Source organism: Monodon monoceros, unplaced genomic scaffold, assembly GCF_005190385.1.
Source record: "Monodon monoceros isolate NGI ecotype Baffin Bay Population unplaced genomic scaffold, NGI_Narwhal_1 Super_Scaffold_5, whole genome shotgun sequence".
Taxonomy (NCBI): Eukaryota; Metazoa; Chordata; class Mammalia; order Artiodactyla; family Monodontidae; genus Monodon; species Monodon monoceros.
The window spans coordinates 112,524,760-112,552,684 of record NW_021703782.1 but is presented as its reverse complement, the minus strand read 5'-3'; the positions used below and the strand labels follow the sequence as shown (position 1 = coordinate 112,552,684).

The window sequence follows — 27,925 nt, the reverse complement described above, 5'->3', positions numbered from 1 at the left end:
GGACCTCTGCATTCGCTGTTGTCTCTGCCCGGCACCCCCTTTCCCCAGGGTTACTCACTCCCTTCAGGTCTTTACTCAAAAGTCACCTTCTCGGTGAGGCCTTCCCTATTGTTTTATATCCAGTTTCAGCACCCGGCCCAACATCTCATGTCCTCTCTCCTCTTTCATCTATTTGTTTTCCAGCTTGTCACCACACAGAGCACATTCTGATTAACGTGTTGTGACAGCAGCCTCCAAGATGGCCCCCAACCACGTGCCTCCTGCGTTTGCACCTTTGTGTAGCCCTCCCCTGAGTGTGGGCTGGATTGAGTAACTGGCTTCTAGCCAATAGAATGTGGCAGAGGTGATGGGCTGTCGCTTCTTTCTTTCTCTGGAATTGCTCACCATGACATGAGGAGTCCTGTGGCAAAGGACCAAGGCCTGGCCAACAACCAGTGAGGGAGCTGAGACACAGACCCCTTCCCAGCTGAGCCTCCTGATGAGGACACAGCCCCAGCCAGTGGCTCGACTGCAGCCTCACGAGGGATTTTGCGCCGGAGGGTCCAGAGCACCCAGGACCGGATTCTTGACCCTCAGAAACTGGGAGACGATACACGCTGTTGTTTAAAGCCACTGAGTTTTGGGGTAATCTGGTCTTCAGCAGTAGGTGACTAATATAGCTATTTATCCTGTTTATTGCCAATTTTCCCCATGAGGTCCACAAGGGCAGAACATTCTGTCTGTTTTATTTGCCACTGTATCCTCAGTGTCTAAACAGTGGCTGGCACATAGAGATATTCAATAAATATGTAAGTGAGTGAATGCAGAGTGGGGAGCCTTTGGAGGGTTTAAGCAGGGCTGGGGTGGGGAGTGGCACTTCTGATTTATGTGTATAAAGCCCATGAGGTGAGGGGATGAAGGGCTGTGGGAGTGGAGGTGAGGGGGGCAGGGAGACTAGTAGAGGGCTGCTGAGTTCCTCAGGACGGAGCTGATGAAGGCTGGGCCAGGGGCTCAGAGTGGAGTTGGAGAGAGGTGCAGGGGAGGAGGGGAGGGATCATTTAGGAAGAGTAGAAATGCCCTTCCCAGGACTTCCCCAGTGTTCCAGTGGTAAAGAATCCGCCTTCCAATGCAGGGCACGCGGGTTCGATCCCTGGTTGGGGAACTAAGATCCCACATGCTGAGGGTCAGCTAAGCCCATGCACCACAACTAGAGAGAGAAAACCCGCACGCCATAGCTAGAGAGAAGCCCATGCGCTGCAAAGAAAGATCCACGTGCTGAGACTAAGACCTGACGCAGCCAAAAAAAAAAAAAAAAAGAAAGAAGTGCCCTTTCCGAGATGATTGGCCTAAGGCAGGACTGGAGAGAACATGGGCGCCTCTCCTTTGTCTTATGTGTTCTCGATGTGGCTGTATGTCTGATGGAGATGAATGAAAGCTGCTGTGTGCACAAGACCCTAGTCTAGAGGATCAGGCCCAGAGATGTGAGTGTGGAGTCACCAGCCCCCGGGACAGCCTTAAACATTAGTCCCTCCAGGCACAGTGCTCAGGCTCTAGGAAGTTGTCTCTAGGTAGAATGTGGTAGGCTGAATAATGACCTCTAAAGGTATCAGGTCCTTAATCCCTGGACTTGTGTTTTCTTGTATGTGTTGACCTAAAACGATAAAACAGCCAGTTATTTTGCCAGCGCGTGGGTTTATTTGGGAACAGCAAAGAATCACAGTTCAGTGCGAGCGATCTAGGGGAACCACAGGCAAATCTGAAGAACAAAAGACAGGAAACTCTTTTATAGAGGAGAAGGGGGAATGGGGTGGGGTGTTCTAAACAGAAGAGTCCATTGGAGGAAACTGGGAGTTGGAAGTGTGGTGGCTTTTCATTGGCTGAACTGTGCTGGTCTCTCACTGCCTGGGCTGTTGCTGGGTGGGAAGAAAAATCTTCCTTCCTCCCGCTGGGTAGTAACTAGTAACCTTCCTGTTGGTCTGCAATTGAGGCTGCACAGTAGGGGGTGAGGTCTCCCCCTTGTGGCCTCCTGACTATTTTAAATAAGGTTTCTGTTTATTCATCTTTACATGCTTTCTCTAAAAGCATTGCTGATCAACGGTCAGGTTTTTTACAGATTCAGCAACTTTCGTCCCTTGATGCCAGGGAGGACCTTTCCTGGGTGTCCTGTCCCATGTGGAAGGGAGAGTGCACATATGGGAAGCCTACTGAGGTCACATTCACCTGACAAGGAGGGGTAGGAGGGAGATCTCTCAGGAATTTCCCATCTAAAGTTTGTGTCTTAGAACAGCGAAAACAGCAAGAGCACACTCAACACAGAAAGGATTAAACAAGCACTTCGGGAAGACACAGCTGATGAAAGAAATGTTCACATATTAAGGTATGGGGAAGTTATTCTGGATTAGACATACTTTGGCTTGAACTTTATGCTAATTAGAACAGCCTGTCTTATGGCCCGTCAAACGTAAACTGTGTATCTGCTTTAACCATTAAAAAATAAGGAGGAGGAGGAGAAAAATGCATTACCTGATTGTTTAGAATGTCCACTTTGAATACAGGCATAAATGCTGCGTGCTGCCCCCTCCCCAGCAACACCAATGCCAGTATTCCTTCGAAGATGAGATTCCCTTCCCAGACGCCAAGGTCATGCTGACTTGCTGTGTACCTACCTGCTAATCTGTTTCGAAAACTTGAAGAAATGTACCCTTGTCATGTTTGATGTTTGTTGTTCTGACAAGGTATTAAACTGTGGTTCAGGCATCCGAATTGGAGCCGGGTGGCCATTGAGGATGTGGTTTCAGACAGTTCCTGCATCACTGGGAACTTGAATTTTCTGAACTGTATCAGACTCAAGGTCATGAGCAACTGTTCTCAAAATAGTGTCTGCTAGTTGCTGCCACCAGCAACCTTATAATCTCAAGATCTCTCCTGGTAACTATGCATTTTGGAGCCCAACCAATTCTTGCTTTATAAGCACCTTCCTCATTGCCAGCTCCAATTTTAATTCTTGACAATTTATGTAACTTTGCAGTTTTTGCTTGTATAGGCCTCCCCCATTGTGTAGCCTGGGGAACACAAGTCAAGTGCTTCTTGAATCTGGGTCTCCTGCTCTGCAGTCCTCAGTTTAGCTCAAACAAAACTTGTCTTTTTCTCTCGTCAATGTAAATAATCAGTAACCAACCTCAGCTGATTGAGAGGGAGGGTTGGAAAGAAAGAAAAGACACAGTTTAAGAAAAAAAAAAAAAAAAAGAGGGAGGTTTGGGAAGAGCCCCCGTGGTTCCTCGGACCCCGTCTCTGGAGGTCAGGAGGGCGTTGGAAAGGCTGGTCCGAGGGCTGAAGGCACCCGAAGCACCGAGGTTTGGGACAATCTTTTTTCCAGCGACCCGGCTCTTGGCAGTCATAGTGGTGGGGTCAGAAGAAGGCCGATCGGGGGGCCTTTGTTGGCCACCTAAGGACTTTGGCCTTTACTCTCAGCGAGATGGGACCCACTGGAGTAGTTGTGACCAGAGAAGGGTGCCAGCCGACAGATCTTACACACGCAGCCCTGGGCTTCCGGGTGGAGAACTGGCTGAAGTCTGCCCCCGTGTGGCCGGAGCAGGGCATGCAGGACTGGGCTGATCCGCCGCTGCCAGGGGCATGACCCTTCCTGGGTCCAGAGGGGCCCTGGGGGGCTGCCCCCCAATGGGCCGTGAAGGGAAAACTGCATCTCCTCACTCCAGATCCTTCCCAGGGGACATGGGAGGGATGAGTTAGTGGGGAAGGAAGGCACCGAGAGCCTGCTGGAGACTCTTCCCCCCACCCCGCCCCGCCTTAAATCCCTGCTCCTGGGCAATTTCCACCACGTCTTCTCTCGTTCCACGTGGAAGCTGAATGACAACCGATAGATCAGTTGATCAATAGATCAACTGGGAATTCCCTGGCGGTCCAGTGCTTAGGACTCGGCACTTGCTCTGCGGGGGGCCCCGGCTTTGATCCCTGGTTGGGGAAGAGAGATCCCACAAGCCACATGGCGCTGCAAAGGGCAGAAGAAAAAGCAAGTTGACTGCAAGTTCATCACCAGTCTCTCTCTGCGGGTGCCTCTGCTGGTTGGCAGGTGGCATCTTGGGTGGGAGGTGCTGGATCTCTGGGCCTTCCCACCTGCTCCCACATAGTGGGACTGGTGTCAGGCTGGGGGGAGGGGGGAGACCCTGCCCTTGTAGTGTCTGCAGAGGGCCAGAGGCCGGCAGGTCGGCCAGGCGGCAGGGGCAGCGGCAGGGCCTCCAGGTGTTGGGTGCAGGTGTGGAGGGGCTGTCTGCGGTCCCTGGGATGCGGGGCTCTTTATCCCAGTGACCTCGCCGTCTGGTAGGACAGGGCTGTGTTTCTAAGGAAAACCTGTCTAACCGACTGAAGAGCAGAAATGATAGTATAACAAACCGTCACCCAGATGGAACCACGATCAACATTTTGACATATTTACATCTGGTACGATTTTTTTCTGAACTAGTTACGTGACAGATACTGTGCCATTTTACCCTCAAATTCTTCAGGACCAGTCCTTGAAGGACCGCGCTGTTTCCCTCATAAACACAACGGCAGGACAGAGCTCTGCCTTGAGGGCGGGGGTCAAGGGAGAAGGGGTGCTGGAAGGCTGCCTGGGGTGGGAAGTGGCGCAGACCCGCTTGGGCTGCGGTTTGGGAGGACCCCAGGGCCTGTGGAGCCCAGGCACGCGCTGGGTGTGGGTCGGGCACGGCTCTGTCAGGCAACTGCACGCAGGTCTGCGCCACGGAGCGAGGGCAGCACCCCTGGCCTGGCGCCCGGGGTCAGCGGGGGACCCAGGGATGCCCTATCTGACCGATGGAGGATCCTACCACCCGTGGGGCTAAGCCTCGGCCCCTCCCAGGCCTAACACCTGCCTGCGTGGCGAGGGGTCCCACTCCAGTCTCTCTGGGTCCCCAGAACCGGCCATGGAGGGGCCTCCCTGCAGGGTTGGAGCCTGAGCCCCGCACTGTCCCTCTCCGGGCGGGTCCCAGGCCTCAGGGGGACCCAGAGTGCACCTGCCCCGGTCCACACGGTTCCTCTGCCCCATCCCCCTATTCCTGCCCCCACCCAAGAAAAGCACAGCACTGGCTTTTCGAGACAGTTTATGGTGCTGGGGCCTGGGGGTGGAGGGAGGCCACTGCTCTTTGAGGAAGGCTGGGTACCCTGAGCCCCAGCATCACGGCCCTCTGCTCCAACCCCTGGGCTGGGTCCCTTACTGCAAACCAACCGGGCAGCAGCTGTGGGGAGGGGCGGCATCCTCTCACCTCCTCCTGCCCTCCCTGGGCCCGCCCCGGGGCCCCACTCTGTCCCTCCCCGCCGCTGCCCCAGGACGGAGGACCCCCAGAGTGCAGCCCTCCGGCCAGGAGGGGCCTCCCTGGGTCAGCAGGGCACTGGGTCCGGGCCAGCCCCATGCACTCACCTAGGCGAGGGCATGGGGCCAGCCCCATGCACTCACCTAGGCGAGGGCACCAGTACACTGGTCTGTGGAAGACAGCAGGGCCCGAGGAAACACCCAGTGCCCCCTCCCCGGGCCGGAGGCGCCACACCCTCCCCAGAGTAGCCAAGCCTCCTGGCCTGTGACCCCTTCCTGAGGGGCACCGGCCAGGGTACCGCCCACCCTCCCCTGGTCCTCCTTTTCTGGGTCTGGGGCTAGTGGAGTGAGGCTTGGGCCCTGGCTTCCCCCGACCCCACCCCCCCACCATCAGGGTCTAGGGTATTTCAGCTCCTGCAGCCCTGAGCCGGCATGGGGACAGCGCTCACCTGACTTGGGCAGCAGGGCGCCCTGGCTGGGGTTCAAGCCCACTTGGGGTGCCAGCTGCTGCATCTTCTGGACATCTTCAGGAAATGGCTCTGGGGCCCGGGCTGAGAGCAGGGAGGGCCGGTGAGCAGAGGGGCAGGGCTGGGAGGTGGAGGGGGAAGTGGGGAGCAGGGGGTGGGGAGGGACCCCAAGGAGACACTGGGAGATGGTGGTTCCACCTGCCACCGAGTCAGAGCTTGCTGCGAAGGGCACGTGGGCACTACAGACCAAACCTTGCATGTGGCCCCCAGAGAAGGCCGTGATGGGCTGAGGGATGCGTCAGGAGTGCTGCCCCTCTAGCTGGGTCACCCACCACCCATCACCCGCTGTAGAGCTGCAGCCAGACGTTCCTAACGTCCCCCTTCTGCCTCTTGGAGTACAACACGGTGAAGTGCTTGTAGTCGGTGAAAGCCACCCGGATGTTGGTCTGGGCCATGGCTGGGGAAGCGAGAGCCTGCTGAGCTGGGCGCCGGCTCAGGACGCCCCGTCCCCTCCGCACGGCCCTGGCCGAGCCAGCCCTGCCGCTGCCCACCCTCTGTCTCCCTCCCGGCACTGCCCGCCTCACCCGCGCTGCTGAGCCGCCCGTCCACGGCATCCTTGGTGAGGGTCGCGTCCGTCTTCTGGCACCCGCCATCGGGCCTGGGAAGGAGGACCCCAGCAGCGTGCGCAGCAGCCCCGCTGGGCCCCCTGAGCGGGGAGGGTCCGGGCCAGCCCCCAGCCCCTGAGGACGCTGCCCGACCATGACACAAACGGCTGCCACTTAGGTGCTGCCGATGGCCGCGCGTGGGTGATGGTGCTCAGCCTGTCCCAGGGCCCACCTGTCCCCGCCTCACATCGATGCTTAATCACACAGGTGCTTTATAATTCACTTACAGGTCAGGAGACACCCTGGGGGGCAGGGGGACACAGCCTGGGGTTGCGGGGTCTGTGGGGCCTTCCGGTTTCCCCTGCAGACACACCCACGCGCACGCGCACGCGCGCGCGAGGACGCTGCTCCTCCACGCCCAGGCCTCAGGCGGGCCCCTCGGGGGGCAGGCGAGCTGCAGCTGCTGCTTTAACGGCCCCCGCAGCCACAGGGTCAGGGTCGGGCCTGGCTCTGGCTCCCTGACGGGTCAGGGACACCTCTGGCTCCTGCTGGCTCACGTCTGACCTCACGCCGGCCGGGCCTACGGCCAGTCCGAGGTGGGGCTCCTGGGATCCCGTATGCGGGGTACCCAAACTTGAGGCCCAGGTCGCCGTTGGCCAAGGGGGTCACCAAGACCACGGGCATCTTCATGCTGTCCTTGGAGTCCAGGAAGCCCTGGTCATCTGACACCGCCCCAGCCGTGCACCAGATGCCCTGGAACTGCAGGGAAGGGACAGGGAGAGCTGGGGGGCAGCCCCTGTGCCACAGCCTCCCTGACCTGGAATCGGGGGGCGGGGGCAGCTGCCGCTCATCCGGTCTGAGGCCTGGGGAGTGGCAGTGAGCACAACCCAGAGGCGGGGCTGAGGGGCCTGCTGTCCTCCGCAGCACACCCACCCCAAGCTGGACGAGCAGACGGACGCGAGTTCTGTCCCCTGTCCCCAGACATGAGCTAAGCTTGGGCCAGAGAGGGTATGGGCAGGGCTGGGCTGGGCTACCCCAGCCCTCCGGCCTCTCTGGGTAGAACGCAGCCAGAAAGAGGCTGTCTGTGAGGAGCAGGTCTGGCCTAGGGAAGTCTGGACACACCTGGCTGGTGTCAGAGTTGGCCTGGGTGGGGACCTGGGCCCGGCCTGGGGATGCCGCGAGCAGCGCGAGGGTCCAGCCAATGAGCAGCACCTGCAGCGTGGTGGAGGGTGTCTCTCGTCGACTGCACGGGCTCAGGGTCGGGGTAGGAGAGTTGAGGTGGCCCCTCCCACTGCGCCTTTAGGCCCTCAAGACACCCTGGGGCGCTGGCATGCTGGGACAGAGCCCACTGTGATGGGCTCACGATCGGGGTGCACCCTGGAGCACCTTGGCCCAGTGGCCTCCAGCCACCCCCGGCCAGCCCAGGTGTTTCCTCCTGGGGAGGGGCCGTATGGCCCGAAGCAAGGGGAGGCGAAGGCCCGGCAGGCCCTCTGGGATGTGGCCCCCAGCCCTTGGCTGAGGCACAGCCTCAGGCCCCCTCCTCCAGGAAGCATCCCAGAAGTTCACCCTCACCTCTGAGCCTCACAACCCTTGGTGCCTGGGCAGGGCCTGGCTGAGGTCTGCCTGGGTGGGGTCTGATGGGCAGGCTGCAGTGGGCACTGCACATTGTGAGCCAGGAGGGCCCAGGACAGGGGCCTGAGAATGGCCACGCCGGCCAGGAATCCGGGGGCTAGCAGAAGGTGAGGGACTGCGGGGAGGGGAGACCGTGCTTCGGGTCTCTGGCTCAGCTTTGGTGCCAGAGGCCTGGCGAACGGGCAGGGCCGTGCCCTTGAGGCCCAGGCCAGAGGCCAGGGGACTGGAGACTCTCAGGTAGCCATGGGAGATGGGAGGGTGGCCTGTCTCCAGCCCACTCAGTCAGTCTGTCCCAGTCCAGGGGGGCACGGACACTCCGGCCACCTTCCTCTCGGTCCCCGCAAACCCGTATCTCTGCCCAGCCTGAGTGCACTAGTCCCACGCCTTCAGAAACTGCCCTGGGCCTCGGGCCTCTCCTGGACGGGGGGCAGGGGGCAGGCTGTGGGCGCCTGACCAGAACCGGCTCAGCCACCGCTGGGCCTTGAGGGGCTGTGGTGAGATCAGGGCCCCGAGTGGAGTGGGTCGGGGACGCGTCGGCGCTTCCCCTAAGCTGACCTGGCTTCTGACCCAGCCGTGTCTTCCACTCCACCAGGCGCCTGGCTAGCGGGCCCTTGCTCACCCCTTGGGGGTGTCATGCAGAGCCAGCCTCCAAGATTTTACAGAAGGGGTAGGGAGACCTAAGAGGGCGGCGGTCAGGTCCCGGGGGCCTGCCAAAGCCAGGCCCAGGGGGGCAACGACTGCAGGACAGACAGACAGAGGCCAGGCTGCTGACTTGCTTCCGGAGTTTATTCTCAGAGCTGGGATAAAGCCCGAGGGGGCAGGGCCGGTGGCGCAGGAGCCGGGGCTGGGGTCTTGGGGGTGTTGAAGGAAAAGGCCGAGCAGGGCAGCATGGCCAGGTCCTGAGGGCTGGGGTCACCTGGCCAAGAGAGCAGGACCTGTCGGTGTGGCGGGCAGCACCTCAGTCCGGGCCCTGGGCCCCAGGCCCCTGCTGGCTGCAGGCCACGGGGGAATGGCCGTCCCAGGGCCCCACCCCCTGATGGGGGCCTCCCCGCCCTGCCCTCCCCTCCCCTCCCGGTTCCTGTTCCAGCCGCCAGCCCCTCCTACCCCAGCGACCTCACGGAACCCCGGTGGAGCCCCCTCCTCCTCGGAGCAGCCCCATGGGCCTGGACCAGCCTTGCATGGTGGGTGGGGCTGTGGGGAGCGCGCACCGAGTGACCAAGTGAGTGAAGGAACGCATGGGTGGGCACTGCTGGGTGAAGGCAGCCCCCAGCACCCCACTCACCTACGTGTTCTCCTCCATGCACTTGTCTGCCAAGAAAAGCCCGGGACAGCGGTCAGCGCCCCAGGCCAGGCCACCTCCCCCGCCCCACCTGTTGCTAACCCCCGCGGCCCTGGAGAGCGTCTTGGTTGACCCTCAAACTGCTGACTGCATCACACCACCCCGCTCCCTGGCCCTGCTCCTCCAAACAAGGAGGAGGTCCCGTCCCTCCCTGAGCCCAGAGCAGGCTGCCTGCCCCAGGGAGGCCGTGGGCGCTGAGACTTCGGGAACCCCGTGCTGAGCCCCAGGGCACTTGTCCCTGTGTCCCCACGGGCACACCCACCCCGCGGGTTTTGTTTCTAGGGCTTGCCCCCCACCGGGCTGGGGACCTATGTATCCTGGGGGCCGACCTGGGGCCTGGCACACAGTGGGCGCGTGGTGAACCCGGGGAGGGGGTGTTTCAGGCCAAGGTCACGCACGGTGTGGAGGACAGACCGCCCACACTCTGGAGGCCGTGTACCAGTCAGTGGGCGGTCGGCCGGATGAACCCCAGGCCTCAGCCACCCCCGAATCAGGAGACTGTGTGTCTGCCTGTAACCTGACCTTAATCCCTCCCGTCAGATTAGCGGCCCCTCACCAGTCTGTGGCAGGAAGACAATGCTATCCTCTGTGAAGCCCTGGGCCTTGGCGAAGGTGGCGAATTTCTCCTTGATCTCAGCTTTGGGGGCCTGGGTGCGGCCTGGGGCAGAAGGAGAAGCCGCTGGCCTCCATCCGGGAGACCTCGCTCGGTCCCCACCCCCAGGCTTGGGGAGTCCCCAAGCTGCCCCGTGGGCCGGGCCTCAGGCCGGGCGGTGGGAGCTGGCGTGGGGCACGTACTGTAGAGCGTGGCCATGCAGAAGTCCTGGCCGGGGCCTCGGAAGCTCTCGGTGTAGAGCAGGGCATAGGCCTCGTAGTCCGTCTCCACCACCGACACCTCATGGTTGCCGCTCCAGTCTGGGGGCCCAGGAGACAACCGCGGTGGGTCGGGGACCCCTGGGGAGGGCACCCTCTGTGGGCCGGCGTGGGAAGGGCCCTGATGCTCCACCCTCTGTCCAGCTGCCTTCCCTGCCCCTCCCCAGCCCCCTGCTTCCTGCCAGCACAGCCCAGCGGCCCCAAACCAGAAGTCCTGGGGGCCCAGCAAACACACAGGCTCAGAAAATCGGGAGTTCATGGGACAGCCACAAACTCTGCAGCCAAACTGCTCTCGGGAGGAGGAGAGATTCGCAGTGGGGAGGTCGTTGCCGGGCAGGGAGTGAGGAGGCCCGAGGTCCTGGGGCGGAGAGCTGCGGAAGGTGTGGGGGAAGCCTTGGGGGCAGCAGGACGGGGCAGCAGACAGCTGGGGAGATTCCATCCCGGGGCGGAGCAGCCATCACCGCCCCCCTCCATGTACTGCAGGGCAGGGTGTCACCCAGAGTCCCCGACCAGCAGGTGTCACTCCTGAGTTGACCCTGGGGTCTGGCGAGGGGCCCCACTCACGGGGGCTGGTATAGCTGTAGCAGCCTGGGGGGCCTGCAGGACGCAGCAGCAGAGTCCGGGTCTCACACTGGTCTTTCCTGTGGGCAGGTCACCCTCGGGTCAGGGGTCAGGCAGGGGTGGGGGCTGTCCCTAGACCGCGACCATGGGCAGGGAGCTCTCGGCCCCAGAAGCCCGCCCCGCCGCCCACCTGAGGAAGGTAGACGTGAGATTGAGGCCACCGTCCGCCGCGGGGGCCACCACCGACTTGCACATGGACAGCGCCTTCTTCTTCTCCAGGAACCAGCTCGAGTTGGAGGCGAGGCCCGAGGTGAACCAGAGCCCCAGGAACTGCGGCGAACGTCCCCCACCCTGGTCAGCCGGGACCCTCCCGGACGCGCCATGGTGGCCGCCCCGCTCCTCCCCCTCCCCTCCCGTCCCCTCCCCCCCCCCACCCCCCCCCCCCCCCCTCCCCCTCCTCTCCAGCCCGGCCCCGCCCCCTCCACTGGGTCCGGCCTTGCCTGGCCGTGGAGCTGGCGCCAGAGGGCGCCGAGGCCGTCCCTGGAGGGGTCGGAGCAGGGCGCGGGGCTGCGAGACCCACTCCGACTGTTCCCACAGCTCCCGAGGGGGAGCGCGCCGCCAGCTGTGTGTGTGTGTGTGTGTGTGTGTGTGTGTGTATGTGTGTGCGCGCGCGCGAGCGCGGGGAGTGGGGGGAGGGTCGCGAACGCGCGCGCACTCGGTTGCTGTGGCCATCCCCTGGGGCCGCCCTGTGCAGCATCCCCATCTTCACGCTCGCCCACGGAGGTGTGTCCTAGGACCCAGGTGTGGAAGGTGTGCCTGTTTTCCCTGGGCATCGTGAGCTCGTTGGGCTAACCGTGTTGGGTCAGGGATGACGGGCACGCAGGTGATCCACGTGTCTGCATGTGCCGTGTGGGCGCTCGTGGACACAGGTTCTTCCCTGCCAGTCGGGGGTAATGTACCCAGATCTTGGTTGGCGAATTGCCCAGGAAGGCCTCTCATGGTCAGCCTCCTCCTGCCGGTCCAGCCCTCCTTCCCTTCAGCACCCCCTTCCCAGGGAGAAAATTGGGCCCCAGGGAGCACCCTGCTCCCTACACGGCCCTGTCCCACCTTGGGGACCCGGCAAGGAGCCCCTCACCTTGTCCTCTTGGAAGTTGGGCTGCAGGGCGGCCTGGGCCTGGGTTGGAATCTGCAGGACCCCCAGGATCCCCAGCAGGGCCAGCCCTGTCCACAGCATGTTCAGAGCGGCCATTCTCCCAGAGCCGAGCAGGCAGCGCAGGCAGAGGCAGGCAGGAGGCGCGGAGGCCACCGGGGAGACCCCTATTTATGGGCCTGGCTTGGCCTCCACCCAGGGCACAAGGACAGCCCACTGGAGGCTCGTGATGCTGGGGGCAGGACAGGGCAGCTGAGCCCAGCGGCAGCTGAGCCCCCCACAGGGCTGCTTATGTAAGAGGCACTGACTAGGACAGGCCTGGGCGCTGCCACAGCAGGGTGAGCGGGGGCGGGCAGCCAGAGGCCCCTTCGTGGCTGGTCCTTTTTCCAGTCCCAGAAAGACCCGCCGCAGCAGCCTGGATGGGGGCAGGGGGCAAGAGCCTCGGTGCTGCCCTGCCTCTGGGGCCCCTGGTCACTTCCCACCGGGGACTGGGAACACCCCACCCCCAGCCCAAGCCCTACCACTGTTCCGTCTCCAAGCCTGGCGACCCTGGGAGGGGAAGCGAGGCCCCGTTTGCACTGTATGAGTTTGATCCTGAAAGGCCCAGCAGGCCCCGGGGTGATGGGAAACTTGGGCCACGGTAAAGAAGCCAAATCTGCCCCCACAGAGGCCGAGGGCCAGATGTGCTGGGCACAGCTTCCCCCGACGGCCAGCTGTCGGGGTTCTGGCTGGGGCCCCCTGGGCACCTCTTTCAGCCTGGGGCCCCTCTGGCCTTGGGCGTAGGCCCATCCCCCACACCACGCAACCCCACCTGCACCAGTCCCGCCCACCCTGTGGAGCTCAGCCTGTCCTGTTACCTGGGGTGCTGAGGCTGGTACCTCCCCCAGTGGCAGTGGATGAGAGGGCCGCCTCCCTTCAGAGGCCTCTCTGGGTTGATGGGGTCCTGGGCCCTGTTCAAATCTGGCAAGTGTCACCTGTCCCCCTGGTTCTGTCCAAGGCCACCCCAGGCCAGCCAGGGCCTCAGCACAGGACTGAGTGGGGTCAACGGCTCTGAGCAACGGTGAGTGGGGTGGGTGCGAGTATCTGGGGTACGGGCTGGGAGGGATGAAGCTGGGGAAGGAGGTCCCGTGTGTGGTGCAGACACAGAGGGGACGCAGCTGTGGCCGGTGAGGGGACAGGGGCTGATCACCCCAAGACACAGGCCCAGCTCCCGGCAGGGTGCGGGCTCCCGTCCCAGTGCCTGGCACCTTCCGCCCGGGAGCTGAATTCTTGGCAGCCCTGGCCTCGGGCTTTGGAATGGCCCCAAGGCGGCCGGAAATGATCGAGGGGGAGGTGTGGGTCAGGTCAACTGCCTGAATGGGACCAGCATGGGCCCTGCCACTCACATAGTGGGGGCAGGAGGGTGGGCATCAGGCCCACGGGGGTCCTGGTGAGGTCAGGGTGCCTGCAGCTAGGCCCTGGCTGGACCCCTCCCTGGGGCTGTGAGGCCGGCATGTACCGCCCTTTGTCGCCCCTCCCCAGTGGCCCAGGGGTCTGGGAGCGCAGACTCGGGTTTCCTGCGGGGGGCACCAGGGAGCTCTCTCAGCGGGGCTGCCTGGGGGAGCCGCTGGGTGGGCAGTGCCATGCAGAGAGTCTCCTACTTTCTCACCGGTGCTGGGGCTGTGGGAGCCTTTGATGTACGAAGCAGAGGCCAACATGAAGCCGGGGGTGGGGGGGGCAGTGTGATGGGGGATGGGCGTGGAGGTAAGGAGGGCGACGGTGCAGGGGAGGGGGCAGAGGCAGGCCTGAGACCCCCACCCCTCTGGCCTGGCCTCCCATCAGCTCCCGCCCCTCAGGCACTGTTCATGCTCTAGGCTGTGTGGGGACAGTCCGTCAGAGCAGGCAGGAGTGGGGACGGGTGCCCGGACCTTGCACTGCCCCTGGGCTACCCTGGGAACCCCTTTGCAGCGCTGGGGCCTTCCGTGGGCAGGGCTGGGCTGAGGCTGGGGCCCTGGACTCCTCCCCCATCCCGGGCTCTCCCTCAGGTGCCCCTCCAGCCCCTTACCCAGTCCTCCTGGAACTCGGGCTCCAGGGGACCCTGAGCAAACTGGGGTTGAGTGGGGGCTTGGGCCTGGCCCAGCTGCAGAGGACCCAGGGCACGATTTCAGGGCTCAGGAAGTGGGTTCCTGGGCAGCTGCGGGGCCCGGCAGGTGGAGGAGGGGTCCCCCTGAGAGCCCTGTTGATGGGGACACCTGACATCGGCCCCCCAAGGGCCGATGAGTCCCTTTTGCCAGGTCCAGGTAGGGTTGGGCCATTGCCAGCAACTCCTGCAAGATTTCTGCCCCTCTCTTCCCTTCCCCTGGGGCTGTGCAGGACGGAGGCTGGGCACGGGAGCGAGAGGGGGATCCCACAGGCACCAGGACCCCCTCTGTGCCCTCTGCACCCCTCCGTTCTGCTCTGAGCTTGGCCCTGCGTGTGGTCAGCAGCGCCGGCTGGGCCATCTCCTCCCTCCAGGTGGTGGGTACGTGCTGGACATGGGGGTGGTGAGGCTCCTCCTGGCACCCACTGAGCGCCAAGTTGCCTGGTCCTGGCAGACCAGGGGCTGCTCCCTGGGTCTCAGGGGGACAGGCAGGTGGAGTGTCTGAGAGGGCAGGGTGCCTGCCCTGAGCCCGGGAGCCAGACCCTGGCCTCTCAGGAGCCCACTCCCAGCCCTGGCACCAGGAGAGACCCCCGGGAGGCTGACCTGGGGTCCCCGCCTTAGGTTCCTCTCCGTCTCTGGCCCATCGCAGAAGCTGGCAGCTCTGGATGTGGCTGGGCTCAGGCCTTTCGTGGGCCTGGGGGCCACGTGAGCCGCAGACGTGGCTGCTCAGCGATCAGTGGAGCTGAGGCTGCAGTTTCCCTGGAGCCCAAGGCCCAGGCGTGAGGGGGGATGGGCATCTGCCTGGGAGGGAAGCTGCTGGGCTACAAGGATGCCGGGAGTTGGCCTGGACCTTGAGAGGTCACTGCTGCTAGCCCCCTGCTTCTGGCCCAGCAGGTCAGAGGCAAGCCCGGGCCCAGGCCTAGGCTTGATCTCCTTGGGGGGCAGTGACGGGTCCCAGTCCCCAGGCAGTATCCCCCAGAGATGGTTGGCCCTTCAGAGCTGAGGCTCTCCCAACAGCTGGTGGCCTCTCACTGACCGGTGGCTAATGGAGTGTCTGCTGGTCTTGGATTGGGGATTCACAGGGACCTCATGGACCCCACCTACTTGCTGCTTGGCCATCAGTGCCCCCAGCCTGCGGGAAGGGGCTCTGAGGGAGCACTGAGCTGGTGGGCAGGGGAGGCCCCACTGGACCCCACCTCACCCTTCAGGCCTGTCCCCTGCCCTCCAGAGGTGGCTCACAGCCCCGGAGATCACCCCATCCAGCATGCTTCTCCCATGGGGGGATCCCCAGCCAGTAGATTTTAAGTAGAAGAGGGGCAGCGCCCAGGGTCACCTAGAAGCTTCTAGACAGAATACTCCAGAAAATCACCGAAGGCCTCATCCCCTTTCCCTGCCCACTTTCCCAGCTCCTGGACTGGTCCAGCCTCCAGGGCTGCCCTGGGAAAGACCCGAGGCAGCCCGGTGGAGAGATGGCCAAAGCGGAGAGTGGCCGTGCTGCCTGGTGGGGCACTGGGGCTGGAAGTGGGGGTGGGGCACTGGGTCTGCAGCATGAGACCACCAGGGCTGGGTACCGACGGGACAGCCAGCTTAGGGCTCCTCCGGGTGCAAGAAGCTCTCCACACCTCCGCCTGGGCTCCCCAGAGGATAGCTGCTCTGAAGTTTAAGGAAGCACCCCAGACTCGGGGTGTCCCCAAATGAGGCCCTCTCTGAGTTTCTACGCAGACCACAGGGGGCCCACTCTTCCCCCTGTGCTGGCCCGGCCTCTGTCTCTTCGTCCCCTCTCTGCTTTGGGTTGGCCACTGTCGACACCTGGTGATGACCATGTCTCCACCTGGCGTCTTCTTTCCCAGCCCAGGAGGTTGGGCTGCCCCAGGAGCCAAAGCTGGGGGAGGGCCAGGGGGGTGGGATGAAGCACTGCTGCCAGACCCCAAGGGGCCCAAGGATGGTCACGGCCAACCCGAGGCTCCTCCTGGCCAGCAGGAGCCCAGGGCCGGCTGGCTGCCTCTGGAGAGGTAGAGGGGCTGCAGCATTCTGCCTTAGAGAGGGGCCTGGCAGGGCTGTGGGGAGAGCGGCCTGCCCCCCACCACGGCCCGCAGCCCCCAGCCTCCCACAGGTGTGACACTCTGGATTGGGTGACCAGAGCAGGTGGCTTCCAGAAGCATCCAGCCTGGTGGGGGGTGGTTGGAGCTAAAGCATGTCCCCTCACCTGTGGAAGGCTGGGTGCACGGTCTCTGGGTAGGAGGGGCCTGCGGGCACCAGGTCTCCTGGGAGCATCCACGGATGGGCCCTCCTGAGTCACTGCGGCCAGGCTGGGCCGCCCCTCCCCCCGAAAGGACCCCAAAGCCAGGACTGTTTCTTGTGGGGTCTTCCTCATCCAGGGCCTCAGTGGAGTCTCCTGATTCTGGAAGTTTTCTCGCCCCTGTGACCTGACCATGCCAGGCTGGCCCAAGGCGCTGCAGGATCTCCTGGTCCCGCCAGGGGAAGCAAGGCCACCCCTTGGGCCTGGGCCTGAGGTCCTTGGACCTGGGCCTAAGTATTCTCCTGCAGTGGGCACTCCTGCCTTTCACTCAGGGCCCAAGGTGACCCCTGGTGGGGGGGAGCCACGGCTCTGATCAAGGCCTGCAGCAGGGGGGCACCTAGCAGGGGTGGTGCTGGGCAGGGCTCACCTTGGCCAGGAGCGTGCCCAGCCCTTGGGGGCGGTTGCCGGGGAGTTAAGTGGGGACAAACGTCAGAGAGGACACTCAGGCTGCCCGGCCTGGGCCTGCGACCCGGGGCTCTGGGTGCCGCCCCTCAGCCCCAAGACACCACTGTCGTTGTGCAGTCCTGCCGGCCCATCCGGGCACCAAATGTTTATTCCTGGTGCGGGAGGGGTGAGGGGGACAGATGTGGCCTCGGGAGACGAGGCACAGGCAAGGCCTTGACCGGCTGTGAGGATGGGGTCAGCCAAGGGCCAGGCTGGGCTCCAGAGGGGGTGGGTCCAGCATTTCACGAGGGCCCGGCCTGGGCCATCTGAGAGCGGGGAGGCCAGGCAGAAACGGGGCAGGCGCTGGAGAGCGGGAGGCCTGGGGCGCAGGGAGGGAAAGGGGCAGGGCCTCTGGCTGCCTCACCTCGGTAGGCGCTGCCTGGGCCCCAGGAGGCCCCCAGTTCCCCAGCCTTCCTCACAGCCCCCTCAGGCCTTGGGGGACACTCGCTCTGTGAGGCCGGGGCGCTGGTCGGAGGGGCAGGGCCTGTTTGCACAACCCCTGCCCCCAGCCCAGGCTCCTCAGGCAACGCCCGCGGGCCCCAGGCTCACTGCAGAATGGGCCGCCGGGCACAGAGGGCGTGCATGTGCCTGTGAGCGTGCGTGCACCCGAGGGCGTCCTCCCTGTGCGCACGTGTGCGTGTGTGGGTGTGTAAGTGGTGTGCGCTCATACGTGAGCTCTGCGTGTGTGCGGTTATCACGTGTAAAGGGCCAGAGACAGGAAACACCAGGGACGCTGGGAAATGCTCCTGAAGCGAGGGGACAGGGTGGCCCAGGGCAGGGGGACCTAGGTGGGGAGGGGGTGGCCCGGGGTGGGGGGACCGTGTGGAGGGGGGAAGGTGGTCGGAGCAGGGGCACCTGGAGGTCTGGGCAGAGGCAAAAGAGGTGCCTGGGTCCGGGGTCCTGGTGGCGGCCTGCTGCCTCCGCTCCGTGCTCCTGACGCAGTTAAGGAAGGCTGGGTCGGGGCCTCTCTCACCTGCTGGGTCTCTTCTGAGGCCCTGAACCTAATTGTGTCCTTGCAGCGTTAACCTTTCATCTCAGGACTGCCCCCTCCCCAGCCCCCCAGCACAAGTCCCACGGGCCTGTCCCCTCCTTCCCTTGGTCACACAGACGGGCCCCTGTGCGTCCTCTCTGCCCTCAGGGTGACCCTCCCCTGCCCTGGCCTCCCCATTTGACAAGCTGTCCCCCCTCAGTCCCCTCCTCCGTGCCCCTCGTCCAGGGCCGCCCTCGCTGTGCCTTTGCTTGGCCGCTGCCCTTGGGACCTTCTGCTGCTCGACGGGTCCTGCCTGGGACCCTCTTCCCGAGCCCCAGCCCGCAGCCTTGCTACCTGGGTCCTGATGACCTCCTTACCAGGTGGACCTGGGCCAGGACAGGCATGTCTGAGGTCTGGTGCCCACCCCAGCTGGGCACACAGCCCCTCCTCAGTGGACACTGCCGCCTGGCCCCTGCACCTCAGCCCCTCAGGCTCCCAGGCCCCTTCCCCAGTGTCGGCCCCCGGTGCCCTGCCCCAGCTACCGCAGACCTCCCAGCGCTGCTCTGGGGCAAAAGGCAGTGTGGTCACGGGAGATGCCCAGCGTCTGGACAAACGCGACAAGTTTCTCCCTCAGCTCAGAATTCAGCTCCTTCCTCGGCCCTGTGACCGAGAAAGGGGTGGGTCCTGGGAGGAGCCTCCCTCCAGACTGCGCCCCTCTGTCCTCGTGGCCCTTGACCTCCGCGTGGAGCGCCAGGGAGAAGTGCTGACAGCTATCTCCACCCCGCGCGTCTCCTCCTGCTGGTGGGGGGCTGCTGAGCATGGCCTCCCTCTGGGTGCCCCCCAGGCCCCCCCTGGTCGCCCTGTGACCAAAGGAGCAGCTCTGGGCCCTTCCTGGGTGGGAGAGCCCCCTTCCAGGCCTCCGAGGGGTCCTGGTCTGGCCGCCCCTGGGGACAGGGCTGTGGACCCCGTGTGCGCGGGCTGGGGCCCCGTGGGGAGTGCTTGGACAGAGGGAGGAGGGAGGAGGCCCCCGGTTGGAGGGGCTTTGGGGACGGGGGGCGGGGCAGGTGGGTGAACCGGGTCGGGGAGGCTTGGGTCCTTCCGGAACAGTCCTGTTGCCACATGTCTCCCGTGGCGGCCCATCCCTCAGGGGAGCCTGGTGGGAAGCCTGGCGGATGCAGAAGTCGGGTGTCCTGGGCCCGTCTCTCTGCCACCAGCCTGGACCTGGGTACCTTCCTCCTTCCAGCCGAGCTCTGGCTGCACCTACCTGGCTCCTCTCCCCATTGCGGGGAGAGAGAGCAGGTGCCCGGCCCGTGCTGGCCACCCTCCCTCGAGCTGTTGGCCTGCCCGCCTCCAGGCAGGGGCTCTGGGCGTCCAGCTGCATCCTGAGGAGAGAGAGGTGATGGCAAAGCGATGGTCGTCCTTGAGCTTGAAGATCGCTGAGGCTGCCCTGAATCAGGACTGGTCCTCCCCGAAGGTGCTGCCTGCTGGGCCACGAGGGAATGCCGCCCCCGGAAACTGCACCGAGCTGGGGCTGAGCAGGCCCCGGGAGGCCCATCCCACACCGCCCGGGCATCCAGGAGCCAGGGGCCCTCTCACCGGGCAGAGGTCCCCGCGCTGGACCTGCCCCGAGGCACGAGCAGGGACCAGAGGCTCCCTTGGGTGTGGCAGGGACAGGATGACCCTGACCATCCCGAGCCTCGGTTTCTCCATCTGTGCAGGGACAGGATGACCCTGACCTTCCCGAGCCTCAGTTTCTCCATCTGTGCAGAGGCACTGAGATGTTCCCGCCTCACCGGTGCTCTGAGGGCTGTGGCCTAAGGCAGGGCTGGAGTCGGTCTGGGCCCGGCTGCACTCGCCCTCTTTCCTCCTGTCCAGGAGGGTCCCGGGCCTTCCGCCCCGGATGCCCACTCGGCCCACCTTCCCCAGGCTGTGCCAGGGATAGACCTTGTGGCAAGGCCAGTTCGGGCCCTGGGGTGACTGAAGCCCCGGGAGATGTTCGGGGCGCTGGGCCTGGGTCTGCCACGCTCCCGGCAGGATGATGCCACCCGCAAGGGTCCCAGGGGCTCCATTCTGAGCGAGGAGGCGGGAGGCCTGGGCGGCCGCTGGCCTGGCAGGTGGTGGAGGCGTGGCGGAGGGGCTGGCCTGGGAGCCCCTGTTAACGGGTTCACCTGCTAGCCGCCACCCCAGGGCAAGCTCACCTTCCTCCAAATCCAGGAAGGGTGAGGTTTTGCCCCTTTGTCTCCTGGGTGCGACTGGGCCAGGAGGAGAGGTGCAAGAGTGAGAGCATCCAAGGAGGGCTTGGGGTGGGGAGGCTGTGAGGCCGCCCTTGCACTTGGCCCAGCGAAGATCAAACAGTGGGTCCTTTTACCCATCCGGCCCCGTTCTGGGCCCTGGCCCTAGAAGTGGGTGGGGCAGGGACACCTGCTGAGTCTGCCAGCCCACGGGGACGTGCCCCAGCCTGGCCTCCTTACACTCACATGCCCCCGGCCCCCTGTGTCCACTGTCCGAGCAGTCGTCTCCCCACACTGGACATCAGGGTCTCCTGGGCCAGGACGCCTGCTGGGAGCGCCCAGCCAGGCCCGGGAGGTCACACAGGCACCTGAGCTGAGGGCCCACAGTGTGGAACCCGTCCCTGCCTGCCCGGTCTGGGAGATGGCTGAGTCGTGCTCTGGTCCCGGGGCAGGTGGCTGGGCGGTGGAGAGGGAGGGACAGAGAGGGGTAGCGCCAGGCTGGCTGGCCACTGACCCCGCTCTGCGCCCAGGTCCGGTCTGGGTCAGGGCCGCCTGAGGCCACCGCCGTGTTCGGCAGCCCCAGACCCGGGGGAGCAGGCAAACCTCCTCTTTCCCGGACATGGCAAGGTCCGCTGCCCCATGGTGGCTGCCGGCTGGCCACGGTGGCCCCCACCCTTCCACTCCCGGAGTCCTGAACGGGTGCCCCTGGGTGAGGTGGACCCGGCCAGGGGGTGCCCCAGAGAGAACTCGGCCTGGCCACTGACCCTTGGCAGGGCAATTCTTGGGGGCTTGGGGGGATACAGGAGTTCCTGGGTTCAGGGCTTGGTGCCTGGACCCTGGGCGGGGGCAGAGCACACTCACCCACAGGGTCCCGGCCCGTGATGTGAACTGGCTCTCAGCATGGGACCTGCCCACAGAGGTGGCAGGCAGGTGGGGAGGGTGCAGGCTGGAGGGTCTGGGCACCTCCCTCTGGGCCTGGGGGGCTTCTGGACCCCCTAAGGCCTCAGGAGGGTATTCTCCTCTCTCGGGGCTGAGCAGTCCAAAGGGTCCCCCAGCCCCCGCCCGGAGCTCAGCCTGCACTGGCAGAACCAGAGCTTCTCACGGATCCTGGGTCTTTGCTTACACACCCAAGGCCCCCGCTCTCAGACACCCACTCCCAGGCCTGCTCCCCGGGAACCTGGGATCCTCTCGGGAGATGGGTCCCTGGGAATCCTGGCCTGTGTGCGGAGCTGTAGCCCCCTGGCTAGGGGCTGAGGGGCTTGGCCGTGCCCCAGGCAGGCCAGTCGCCTGAGCTAAGGGCACCCAGAGAGCTGGTAGAACCTCATTCCTGGTGTGTCTGGGAGCGTGTCTCTGGGAGAGATTAGCCTGTGATTTGGGGGCCAGAGGAAAGCGGGGTTGGGGGCCCCATCCAGCCCCCGGGAGGCCCAAATAGAAGAAAGAGGTGGGGGACAAAGTCACTCCGCTGGAGCTGAGCCGTGACCCTCTTCCCCTGCCTGAGGACATCGGCGCTCCTGGCTCCTGTGCTTTTGGACCCAGACCAGGGTCTACACCTCCTCAGGTCTTCGGACTTGGACTGAATCGCACCCCCCGGTCTCCTGGGGCCCCAGCTTGCAGACGGTGGACCGTGGGGCTTCACGGCCTCATAACCGCGTGAGCCCATTCCTAGAATAGATTTCCCTCACAGGCATCTATACACATATCCTATCGGTCCCGTTTCTCCGGAGAGCACACAGGGGCTTGTAGACAACCCCGAGGGGTGGCTGATTTCAGACCCTGGGGCTCGGGGACTCAAGTGGGGGCAGGGCAGAGAGGAGGCTGCTACCCGGAGGCGTGGGCCTCGGGGAGGGGGCAGCCTGGATGCTCTGAAGGGCCGTTCTATCAGCAGACCAAGAATTAGTAAAATAATAGAATATCAGGCAAACGTCGAGGTTCGGGAAAGACTAATAACAGAGGTAGAAACCCGGGATGGTTAATCGAGACACAGAGACAAGGCACAAATCAACACGGCAGGAATGAAAAAAAAGTCTACAGACATCCGAAGGATAACGAGAGGAAACCGCCACAAAGAGATGGGGAATTTCCCAGCAAGCCCAGCAAAGTGGATTCAGGAAGAAAAAGTCTGAGCAGAAGCCGGACCCGTCGACAGATCTTCCCACCGCGGCACCACAACGCGGTCCGTTTTCCTGGGGGTCACTGACTTGCCGTGTCCTGCACGTGTGCAAAGTGTTTGAATGATAAGATTTCTTTACATAAACTGGAAATTTTAGACTAGTTTTAGATTTACAGAAGAGTTGTGAAGGTTCCCATACACCCCCCACCCGGCTGCCCTGTTGTTAGCATGTCACGTTAGCGTGGAACATTTGTCACGGTTAATGAACCAGTGTTGACACACGATTAACTGAAGTCCGTGCTTTATCCCATTTCCTCAGTTTCCCCCAAATATCCTTTCCTGTCCCAGGACCCCATCTGGGAAGAGCACGACAGTCGGTCGTCAAGGCTTCTCAGGCTCTCTGGGCTGTGACAGCTTCCCAAATGCTCCTGGCTTTTGCTGACCTTGACAGTTTGGAGGCCTGGGCAGGGATCTCGTAGACCACCCCTCTGCTGGGATTTGGCAAAAAAAGCCGGGCGTGACTATGGCTTAGATGAGACGGGATTTTGTTTCTCTTTGATGTAAAAGCCCAGAGGTGGTGGCTGGGGCCCATGTGGGGCCTCGAGGCTCGCTGGCCCTCCTGCCGGTGTCACCACCGTGCATGGCCTCTGCCCCAGTTGCTGGCTCCACCAGCACCAAGGACAGGGGCGAGGGTGCCCCTCTCTCAGAAGGCTTCCAGGAGGATGCGAAGGTCACCACACGTCTTCTGTCTAGACTTAGCCACGAGGCCAGGATCGGCTACCTGGGAAGCCAGGAATCGCAGTCTGCATTCCGCGTGGCCGTGTCACTGGCTCACACTGAGCCCCACAGACAAGAAGGGGAGGCAGCTCGTGCCCCTCCCCAAGGACGATGACCACAAGCCCCGCGCCAGGCCCACAACCCCCCCCAGCCGCGCCCCAGCCTCTGGGTCTCGAGGAGCTTCTCAGAGTGCTGAGACCTGAAGCCTGAAGCCAAGGTGTCCCCTCCCGACAGCTGCCGATGTCCTGGCCGGAGGCTGTGTGCAGAAGAGGAGCAGAGGCCGGGCAGCCTCACTGGGAAGTGGCAGCGCTGGCGGACGCCCTGGCGCACAAGGGACCAGGACGCTCTCTGGGGGGGGAAGGAAGGGGCTGGCCCGGTAGCCCCTGGTGCTGGAGGCTGGAAGTTGCTCCCTGGCCACTGTCTTCTGTGGCCGATCTCCCCAGTCACCCACAGTCCAGCCACCGCACAGGCCCAGAGGCCAGGGCGACCCTCCTCTCCTTCCACGTGAGGTCAGCGTCCTCTGGGCCACGGCTCTGCGGCCCCCAGGTTCCAGGCCCTCCAGGGCACACCCTGACCCCCGCTAGTCCGTGCCAGAGATCCGGGCAGACCCTCCCCGTCCAGCGGCCAGCTGGGTCCCCACACTGGGCGGAGGCGGAGGCAGGCCACTGCGGAGGGGGGGTCAGCAAGGGCCTGTTTCAGTGGCTCACAGATGAGATACCTGGGGGGATCCCGGGTTAGAGAGGGACAGTCAGAAGATCTCGAGGGGAGGTGGAGTGGGGATGTGGGGTGCTGGGGCTCCCTTGACCCGTGGCAGGAGCAGAAGGGAGCCAGTGGCAGGTGGGGAAGGAGCCAGTGGAGTCCCAGGGGTGGTTGGAAGCCCAGGCCTGGAGTCAGGACAAGGCTGCAGTCACAGGTGGTGACAGAATAGGGGGAGGGAGGGGCGGCTGGAGGCCTGTGCCTGGAGGCCCTGACACAGAGGAACCAGATTCGTTAGAGGCCGGAGGGGAAGCAGGAGGGCCGTGGGGTGAGGCCTGGGGGAGGAGACCGGCCACCGGGATCAGAGGTCAAGGGAGGCCACGGAGGTTATGGGCCGGCGGGACCCAGGCTCTGCCCACTCCTGGAGAGAGGCGCGTCCTTTCCCGTGTGAGAACGCTGGGCACCGACCCCCGCTGTCCCAGAGCCACGGGGACAGTTGTGCGTGGGACTTTGCCTGGCCATGGGGGATGGAGACTGAGAGGCTTGCTCGGCCCTAATGTACGCTGGACTAGAAGACGGGATCGGGACAGGTCGGGAGGGGAGAGGCCGAGAGGTGGGCGAAGCAGGGGCCTCACTGCCCAGGCTGGGTTCCCATGGCCGAGACCTGGGCTCAGGGCTCCGTCCAACTCGGCCACAGCTGGCCCCTCAGCCCCGAGGTCCTCTGGGCCTCAGGCGCTTGGCGGGGCTGTGGACCAGGGTCGCCGGCTGTAAGGATTAGGGAAGAGGTGGTGTGGGCACCGGGCAGGGAGCCAAGCGACGGGGCTGCAGGCGGCCGTCCTGCTGACGCCAGTCCGACGCGGCGTGGTGGAGGGCGGGGCTGGCTGCCCTGCGTGGCGTGTGGGGGGAGGGGCTGGCTGCCCTGCTGTCCGGCAGACGATGAAGTTGGGGTCTGCGCGGCGGTCCCAGCACCTCCCCGCAGGCCCGGGCCTGAGCTCCCCGTGCCCTGCGGTGGGTCTGACCTCGCCCAGGGCTCTGAAGACCCAAATCCAGGCCTGTAACAAGCGTCCAGAGCCAGACTCGGAGAAGGACGGGGCTGGCGGGGGCCTAGGGAGGGGCTGCACCGGGCTCCCGGCAGGGCTGGGGCGGGGGCACTGACTGTCTCTACACCCTCAGGGTGAGCACTGCTCGGAGGAGCCTGTGTGGCCAAGGTCGCTGTCAGCGGACCCAGGGCGGCCTCCCCAGCCCACGGCTCCTGCCAAGCTCGGCAGCGCAGGCCCAGCCGGGGCCCCGCTGCTGGGGAGGGGCTGCTGGCCTGGGCTCCCTGGGGCGGCGTTGGGGGCTCTGCCTACAGCCCCTGTGGCTCATGCTTGGCCTGGCTGGCAGCCCTCACGGGAAGCACCGGGGAAGGCCACCATGTCCCTAGCACTACGAGCTGCACGCAGACGCGGCTTCCAGATCACAGCGCCCTGTGTGGGCGACCACAGCACCTCTCTGAGCCCGGGCGGAGCGGGACCCTCATCTCTATCCAGACGGGGGCTGGGGGCTCGGGGGCTGGTCTTTCCTCCTTTCCCCCTGGGCTCAGAACCGAGTCCGTGTCAGTCCCCGTCCCCTACCTAGGTGTGGCCCGTGAGTCCCCTTCCTGGGGACACCCACATGCACATCCCCACAAGCATGCACACACACACACACCTGCACACACACACCTAGGTGCCCACGGCCACTTGTTCTTCACTCAGGGCTACCCGCGTCTGCAGCCCTGGGGTTCACGCCCCTCCGTCTCTGCCCCGGCCCCTTCCCCGGAGCGCGGCCGGCCCCCTCCCTCCATGCCTCCCGCCCCTACTCCTCTTCCCCTCCCACCTGTCCCGCATCTGTTGAAGGATGACGTGGCTCCTCCCCCAGCCAGGCAGGGGAGGGGTGGGCGTGGGGTGCCCCTCCCCCTCCCCAGAAATAAACAGGTCAGGGGGTTGGGGCTCTGAGCATCTTGACCTGCAAAACGAGCACTGCAGGGTGAGAAGAAGGGCCGCACGCTCCCCACACACGTGCTGCGCCCACGCCCTGTCCCAGCCCCCCAGGGCTCAGCCACAACCGTCTCCAGATGGCCGGCTCTGGGCGGGGGCAGCTCCCTGCCCCGGAGCCACCCTGCCCACTCGGCCCGAGAAGAGCCAGGCCAGGACAGGGTAGGCACGGATGCTGCGGTGGCCTCCCAAGGGTCCCACCCCATGGCGCCATGGGACCCGGCGGCACAACGGGCACCAGCGTCCCCGAGCCCCAGGGGCCTTGTGGGAGGTGAGACCTGACACAGGCCCCAGAGACACGGGGGAAGGTCGGTGTGGGGACGCCGAGATCAGGCCAGTTGGACAAGCCAGAGCGGGGTCTGCTTCTGGGACAGCCCCGGCCTTCTGCTGCCCTCCCCAGCCCAGACCCAGGGCCGCTGTGCCACTCAGCCCAGCCCTCCCCCCGGGACAGAGCCAGGGGACCCCGCCCGCTGAGGTGCAGTTGCTCTGGGGGACGTGTGCTGTCTAGGGTCTCAGAGGCCCAGTAACTGACGGAGTGGAAAAAACCTGCCTCCCAGCTAATCCACACAGACCTAAGAAATCCAATAACTTCCTTGAAAACAAAATAGCTCCCGCCAGGGCGTTCCTCCCTGAGCCTCAGAGCATCCCGCCCCCCCGGGGAGGTCCTTCCAAAGAGAAACAAGAGACAGCGTGTCTTGGGTTGGAGGCCAGTGTGCATGTACGTGTGCACGTGCAGCTGTGTGCGTGAACACGGTAGAGACGACGTTTCAGCGCCCGCTCCCGCCCCTGCAACAGCCTGGGGAACCGGAGCGTCCTCACCGGGGGAAGGAGGTGGGCGGTCAGACCCTCCCCGCGGTCCTGCGGGCGCCCAGGCCTCTTGGTCCCCGGTCTGGTTCCACAGTGGCCAGAGCCCCTCCGCTCGAGCCCACTCCCGTTTCTAGTCTGCCCGGAGGACACCAGAGGTGGTCCCCAGGATGGCTGCCCGGGAGGAGCCCTGGGTGCCCCTTGTCTTGCTGTCAGCCACGGGTGGTGGGTGACACTGGACACCCTGACATCCAGGCCTGGGACAGTGCAGCCTGAGCTCTGGCCGCCGGGCACCCTGGCCTCGCAAGCCTTCTCCAGCAAGGTCACCAGCGAGGAAAGAGGGGTGTGATGGCTCTGGGGTGCTCCAGGGCAGGGGTCAGGAGGGCCCTGCCTGCTGGGCTGGTGGTGGGCCTGTTCTCCCTCCGGCTCCTGGGAACCGGTCAGCTGACAGGGAGGCGGGGCGGAGGGAGCCTGGCCTGTCAGTCCCCGCACTTCCCCTCTGTGCTGGGATCCAAGCCCCTTGGGTCTGGCTCCTTGGCCAGGTCAGAGGGCCTGCAGAGGTGGGCAGCTTGGTGGGGGCCCCTTCCCAGGCCGAGATTGACCCTGGAGGCCTCACCAGCCCCGGTCCCTGGGAACCTGCCCCGTGGACCCGCCTGGAGGTGCACAGAGCCCCGTCCACACAGCGTTTCCCCTTCTCTCTTCCCAGCAGAGGTGTCTGGGCTCCTTGGGAACTGGGAGGACGCATCTCCTGGTCCTCCCCAGGCCCCAGGGTGAACAGAGGGACTCCCCAGGTTACCCTGTCACACCTGGACTGGGTGGCCCCCCAGCTACGTGACACCATCCTCCTCAGGGGCCCTACGTCCTCACTGTCTGCGTCGGGAGGTCCATTGGCTGACTCTTCGGGAACCAGGCAACCAGGCCCAGGTTACCCTCTGAGCGGGGGCTACCGGGAAAGGTGCTTCCCCAGGGGCCAGAGTGGGCGCTAGGCCTCAGGACCCAGAAGGGAGGGCAGAGGGCAGGGTGGCAGGGGCTCCAGCTCAGCTCTGCACCCACAGATCCCGTTCCCCAGGGCTGACCACTCAGGACCCCGTCACCCTGGCCCACCTTCTCTCTACATTCCTCTTCCAGGAAACAGGCAGCGTCAGCTCTGGAAGCGCCCAGGGGGCTGGTCCTGGGCCCAGCAGGCCCAGATGGTGATGGGGGCTCTGGGGCCAGGATGACGAGACGAGCCAGCTGCCCACAGGGCCTGAGGCCACGGCTTGGGGCCCACAGCGGGGGCCGCACGGCTCCAGCCAGCAGCTCCCCGGGTCCCATCATGAGCCCCTCAGGGGCCAACATTCCAGGACGAGCTCTGCCTGGTCTGCCCTCCCCCCGTCCAGCTCAGCCACCCACCATGGGACCTGAGCGGGGAGGTGGGCACTGAGGGTTCGCACAATCCCATCCCCACGCCCAGGCCCTCCCTTCCCCGATGCCTGGTCATGGTGTCCATGTACGGGACGAGGGGGTTCAGGCACCTGCCTCCTTGCCCTTT

General features: G+C 64.5%; 2 protein-coding genes across 3 annotated transcripts; both read right to left on the bottom strand.

Annotated features, from left to right (window-relative positions):
• Nucleotides 1–8,777: 8,777 nt before the first annotated feature.
• Nucleotides 8,778–12,106, bottom strand: PTGDS (prostaglandin D2 synthase). 2 transcript variants are annotated; one of them, XM_029203710.1, is made up of 7 exons: nt 11,915–12,106; nt 10,970–11,109; nt 10,783–10,859; nt 10,144–10,260; nt 9,905–10,006; nt 9,292–9,317; nt 8,778–8,944 (listed from the first exon to the last, which is right to left on the bottom strand). In XM_029203710.1, the coding sequence occupies exons 1-6, from the start codon at nt 12,026–12,028 to the stop codon at nt 9,292–9,294; spliced, it is 576 nt and encodes a 191-aa protein (XP_029059543.1). In that variant the 5' UTR covers nt 12,029–12,106; the 3' UTR covers nt 8,778–8,944. The 2 variants fall into 2 exon arrangements, with proteins under 2 accessions (XP_029059543.1, XP_029059541.1); XM_029203708.1 differs by having other exon boundaries at nt 8,778–8,925.
• Nucleotides 12,107–12,236: 130 nt separating this feature from the next.
• Nucleotides 12,237–27,708, bottom strand: LOC114884516 (collagen alpha-1(I) chain-like). The gene is made up of 20 exons (XM_029203505.1): nt 27,471–27,708; nt 27,191–27,291; nt 26,644–26,838; nt 26,410–26,532; nt 23,347–23,544; nt 23,174–23,227; nt 20,854–21,066; nt 20,239–20,448; nt 20,130–20,157; nt 19,555–20,013; nt 19,358–19,415; nt 19,026–19,143; nt 17,156–17,240; nt 16,255–16,312; nt 15,447–15,611; nt 14,652–14,742; nt 14,320–14,517; nt 13,974–14,048; nt 13,177–13,281; nt 12,237–12,344 (listed from the first exon to the last, which is right to left on the bottom strand). The coding sequence occupies exons 1-20, from the start codon at nt 27,706–27,708 to the stop codon at nt 12,237–12,239; spliced, it is 2,880 nt and encodes a 959-aa protein (XP_029059338.1).
• Between the last annotated feature and the right edge of the window lie 217 nt (nt 27,709–27,925).

Excerpts from the sequence above, each read along its gene's own strand:
- LOC114884516 (XM_029203505.1), bottom strand. The coding sequence starts at position 27,708 with ATGGGACCCGGGGAGCTGCTGGCTGGAGCCGTGCGGCCCCCGCTGTGG. Across the intron at positions 21,067-23,173 it reads GCCAGCGCTGCCACTTCCCA|GCTGAGCTCCGGGCGGGGGC; the intron begins GTGAGGCTGCCC and ends CTGCCAGTGCAG. Across the intron at positions 20,014-20,129 it reads CCCAGAACGGGGCCGGATGG|TCGCACCCAGGAGACAAAGG; the intron begins GTAAAAGGACCC and ends CTCCTGGCCCAG.
- PTGDS (XM_029203710.1), bottom strand. The coding sequence starts at position 12,028 with ATGGCCGCTCTGAACATGCTGTGGACAGGGCTGGCCCTGCTGGGGATC. Across the intron at positions 10,261-10,782 it reads CTACAGCTATACCAGCCCCC|ACTGGAGCGGCAACCATGAG; the intron begins GTGAGTGGGGCC and ends CTGGGCCCCCAG. Across the intron at positions 10,007-10,143 it reads CTGCATGGCCACGCTCTACA|GCCGCACCCAGGCCCCCAAA; the intron begins GTACGTGCCCCA and ends CTTCTGCCCCAG.